At 38.2% G+C, this 5,180-nt stretch overlaps 1 protein-coding gene across 1 annotated transcript; it reads left to right on the top strand.

Annotated features, from left to right (window-relative positions):
* The first annotated feature begins 635 nt into the window (after nt 1–635).
* Nucleotides 636–4,943, top strand: LOC131007076 (uncharacterized). Its single transcript, XM_057934217.1, has 13 exons — nt 636–1,010; nt 1,160–1,257; nt 1,451–1,533; nt 1,651–1,777; nt 2,118–2,181; nt 2,682–2,779; nt 2,870–2,954; nt 3,506–3,629; nt 3,993–4,094; nt 4,199–4,263; nt 4,440–4,521; nt 4,601–4,680; nt 4,752–4,943. The coding sequence occupies exons 1-13, from the start codon at nt 769–771 to the stop codon at nt 4,807–4,809; spliced, it is 1,308 nt and encodes a 435-aa protein (XP_057790200.1). The 5' UTR covers nt 636–768; the 3' UTR covers nt 4,810–4,943.
* The last annotated feature ends 237 nt before the right edge of the window (nt 4,944–5,180 follow it).

Genomic DNA, 5,180 nt, shown 5'->3' with positions numbered 1-5,180 from the left:
TCTAGTTGATGGTGAATGCGTATGGATTTTTTGATATTTAAAAACTAAGATTTTTTGCTTCTGTACCATCTTGTTTGTGTAAGCTGTGTTAATTTAATGGGTTGAGCACTCAGATAAATTGTCAATGATTTTTCCTGTGTGTTTAAATGGATTAGTTTTTGCTGCTGCTCCTTTGATTATTGAATAACGATTTGTCAATCACGATTGGAGCTTCAGCAGCCTTCAGTTGCACTCCAATCATCGATGCCTCCCCACAGTATGTCGCAAGTACAAGCGTATTACTTGAATCCCCAACAAATGGCCAATATGCCACCCCAATCCCAACCATCTCAGACGCAGTACCTACCGGCACAATCTCAATGCCAGCGCTCGCTGGGACTCAGCGGTCGCTGGGTATCCAGCGCTCGCTGGACACTAGCGGCCGCTGGGTCCCTGTCCATCGCTCGATCAATCACCGCGCGCGCTGGATTTGTGGATTTCAAATCCCAAAAAATCAGGTCAAATTCTTGCTAATTCATTAAAAACTCACCGAGAATTCATTGAAAATCATGAAGATTCTGTCAGAATTCTATAGACTTTTAAAATCCACGAACTTTTAAAATCTATAAAAATCTTGAACTAATACACCCCCTAACATTAAATATATGAAAGCCCGTAATGTAATTAGGAGGCGCGTAGTGCGTGTCTAAAGCAAGCCCACAATACATCATCAATAACGATAAACTGATAAGTGCGGGAAAGGAAACAACAGCAACAACACCGCTAAACATGGCAAGATTCTGCCTGCAATTGAACGCCGGCATAGCCAGAAATCTCGCAATTGCTTCCACTAAAGCTGGCGGCGAACGGAAAAGCAGCAGCACTAATATCGAAACAGTCCAACTACCGGAAAAAGTAAAGAGCTCAAGAATTCTGATACTAGGTGGTACTGGAAGAGTTGGAGGTTCCACTGCCGTCGCCCTCAACAAATTCTGCCCTCATCTTCGCATCGTAGTTGGTGGTCGAAACAGGTCTTCAACGATTTCAATCCAAATGACTGTATAAAATTATTTCATAATTGTTTAGTTTTAAATTTTGAATTGGTATTGTGTCACGTGTACTTCTCCTCCTTGCACTAGGGCTTAAGATAGTAATTCGGCAATGTGTTCTTAATTGGCAGGGAAAAAGGTGCTGCAACGGTGACAAAATTAGGCGACAACTCCGAATTCATAGAGGTTGACATCAATGATAATTTGTCACTAGATAAAGCTTTGAAGGGTTTGTGATTCTTCCATTTCCTTTTCCTATTTTTTTATGTGAGTTGTGAATCTATCATTAGTGTTGATTTGGAACTCATCATTTGTGATGATTGGACCAAGTGAGATGAATTAGAGTTACAAGTGTTAGCTTTTCTAATTGCTTGAATTAGCTAGGTTCCATCAATAATCATTAATCAGCTAGCTATATGTAGGTGTTGATCTTGTTGTTCATACTGCCGGGCCGTTTCAGCAGTCCGAGAAGTGTACTGTGCTTGAAGCTGCAATTCAGAACAAGGTGAGAGAAAGGTAATGAGCATGCTTTTGTTCCCGAACCTAATTAGGCTTTATATCTGATTGTTGTATCTCATTATATCAAGGCACATGCATGCTATTGATTGTTTTTGTCTCGCAGGTTGCATATCTTGATGTGTGTGATGACTCAAGCTACTCACAGCGTGCAAAATCATACATGAACAGAGCGCTGGATGCAAATATTCCAGCAGTAACAACAGGGGGGATCTACCCTGGAGTGAGCAACAGTTCCGTCGCATTATCTTGAGAAACCCTTTAAGTGCTTTGACAGCTTGCTTTTTTACCTTTATTTCAATTGCTGCAACTCTTTATTGGGATGTAAAGGTTCAGTTTCTTCCGATTCTTATGCACTTGTCCTCTCACATATTGGGAGTTGGTTTTTATAGTGGTAATATTCAGCATGAAATCTTGCCTAAATTGACTTGTTTCATGTATCAATTGATTGTGACAGTCATCCTTTATCCCATTTACATCACTGCCTCAATTTACCGGCTTTTGCCTTGTACACAGTTGCCTTTAAGGCACATAATCAGTTTCCGGTATAATTAGTTTTCCCTTCTATTGCAGTAATGGCGGCAGAGCTAGTTCGAGCAATCAAAAGTGAGGGCAAAGGTGAACCAGAGAGACTGAGGTGATTTTTATCTTTTCTCCATAAACTTGTAATCATCATCAATATTTGACATTCATTAGAATAATCATAATAGTTGATTGATGAAGGGAAAGTGAATTAAAACTTATAAAACTGGGGAGCTTGATTGTTTTTTTTTTTTTTTGATAAATTAACAGTATTAAATAAAGAAATTTAAAGGCCGCGCCACAGGGGAATCAAACCCAAGACCTTTGGCCTTAGGCATTAACCCCTTACCGCTTGACCAACACACGCACACGGGGAGCTTGATTGTTATGAACATTAAAGGTTGCACGTACAGCCGGCTTTTTCTTATTGTTCAGATGCAAATATAGATGTCTGTAACAGGACAGACTTCCGATGGAATGACCTTAGAAGCATTAGCAGCAAAATATATATAACTAGATATACAAATGAGATGGACAATCAAACTACTCGCTGATCTCTTTTTGTCATTTTGTTTCTAAAATTTCTAGTGCAATTAACATCTTTCTTGCTCTTAGGTTCTATTACTATACTGCAGGCTCTGGGGGTGCTGGCCCAACAATATTATCGACTAGCTTTCTACTTCTAGGAGAGGAGGTAGTTGCATATAACAAAGGTTGGGTGATGGATGTTGCCTTCTCTGCTCTCTCTGTTTCATGACCTCATATTGATATTTTGGATTAGATGCTTACTCGGTATTTGACAGGAGATAAAATTAAACTGAAACCCTATAGCGGGATGCTCAACATTGATTTTGGACGTGGAATTGGGAAGAGGGATGTTTACTTGTTGTAAGTTTCTGAAAATTGTATCTCGTCAGCATCAAATTTTCCAGATAAAAGATATTCATTTCATAGGTCCACACCTTCCTAGTCCACGAGATTTAAGAGATACACAATTAGCCAACCGTACTTTTGGTTCTATGTGTTCCGGAACATGTCTCAAGTACTCTATATTATTTGCTGGATACTCCTATGTAACTTATTAATCCAGATAACATACTCATATTCTTATGGAACCAAATCATGACTTTTGCCACTGCATACATTAACAGAACACATTAATAAATTGCTTTCCCGCCTCAACTATTAATGAGTTTGTCAAATTTAGAACTAGCTATGCTACAAATTCTTTGTAAATAGCCTTTCAAAGAAGAATGATCTAAGAAGACGCCCTTAATATTTGTTATGGCCTTATGAGCAAAGACATTACTTAGGCCACTGCTGTGAAGTTTTTGAAAAGCATGTAGGTATTTTGATTTTGGACTAAGACATCATGAAACAAAATGCACTAGCCAATCACTCTTCTCTGGAGAAGGTTCTTAAGAAAATCTTTCTTTCAGGAATTTACCTGAGGTCAGAAGCACCCACGAGATTCTCGGAGTACCAACTGTGAGTGCACGGTTTGGGACTGCACCATTCTTCTGGAATTGGGGGATGGTAGCCATGACGTACTTACTTCCAGCTGTATGTATATTATCTCTGGAAATTGAAATTCAACTTTAAGTGGTGCAATGCTTCCCTTTATAGGAGATAGCATTTCTTTTGCAATATAATCCGACTAGGTGTATATGTAAAAAAAAAAAATCGGACTTGGTGTAGTGGTCTCATGCATCCTATTTCTCATGAATAGTAATTAATTCCTGCTTCTCTCTGTCCCGTGCATAAATATAATTTACTTCTAACTCTCTCTCTCTCAAAACTCAAAAGAGATACTCATTATTTTCAACTGCCCCTCCCACTTGAATGAGTTATATAATTAACCTCATACTTTAGTGCTTCACGTTGCTTTATGTTGAATATGATATTGTGAGAATCATAAATCTTCAGGAAACCCTGAGAGACAGAAGTAAAGTTCAACATCTAGTTGACTTGTTTGACCCTATAGTCAGAAAAGTTGATGGAATTGCTGGAGAGAAAGTGTCAATGAGGGTACAGTTACTTTCTTATGTTTTTCCTATCTGTAATTTGTTTAACTATACTAGGAATTTTCAAATTTAAAGAAGGTAATTTTTACAACATTTACTGCAAAACAGGTTGATTTGGATTGTTCAGATGGAAGGTCTAGAATAGGAATATTCAGCCATAGAAAACTATCTGAGTAAGTACAATTTCATTGTGTTTGTTTTTGTCTGATCAACGCAAATCTGCTCTTTCGTCCACTTCAAATATCCAAGCTAAGTGGACTGAGGCCATACTGAGTTGCCAATAAATAGAGAGTGGGAGGTTATATATCGAATTCTATATTTATATGTTGTTCCGATTAATCATTTTCAGATCAGTAGGAACCTCTACAGCTGCATTTGCCCTGGCAATTCTGGAAGGAAGCACAAAGCCTGGAGTTTGGTTTCCTGAAGAGGTATCTATGTGAAAAGATTAAAGAAACACAAACCATACTATTCAACTCCCACTAAAATCATTCCATCTCCTGCTTGTAGCCTGAAGGTATTGCCGTCGAGGCAAGGGAGGCCCTTCTAGATCGTGCTTCCCAAGGAACGATGAATTTCATCATGAACAAGTATGATCTTTTATCAGCAACCCTATCTGTTCCTTGCATTGTTTTACTTAATCGTTCTTTCTGTTTGATAGGGCTCCCTGGATGGTTGAGACAAATCCTAAGGAGATAGCTTTTGGAATCTACACTTGAGAATGTTTTTGCAAAACAGTGAATACATTTTTCTGTACTCACATAGTCACATGGAAAGACTGGATTGTGTAGGTATCATTCTCGATTGCCTATGTATTATTCATCTATTTCACGTGTAAAAAACTTTGGCAGCAGATCTCATTTTTGTTCCTTCTTTAATTACGTACATGATTATGTATTTATGTAGATATGGGATATATATATTTAAGAATTGTCTCTCATCATCTTGGGAATATAATGAAGGAAATTTTATCCATCTTTCCATATAATTTTTCTCTTTGCACTTTGTTATAAATATACAAATTTTCCACTTTGCCATCTGGACGAGTTATCTAGAGCTGCTGGTTGGTTGCTGCCTGCTGCCCAAGTGA

Source organism: Salvia miltiorrhiza, chromosome 1, assembly GCF_028751815.1.
Source record: "Salvia miltiorrhiza cultivar Shanhuang (shh) chromosome 1, IMPLAD_Smil_shh, whole genome shotgun sequence".
In the NCBI taxonomy this organism is placed as follows: Eukaryota; Viridiplantae; Streptophyta; class Magnoliopsida; order Lamiales; family Lamiaceae; genus Salvia; species Salvia miltiorrhiza.
The sequence above is the reverse complement of the archived record's forward strand: the minus strand, read 5'-3'. Positions and strand labels throughout refer to the sequence as shown.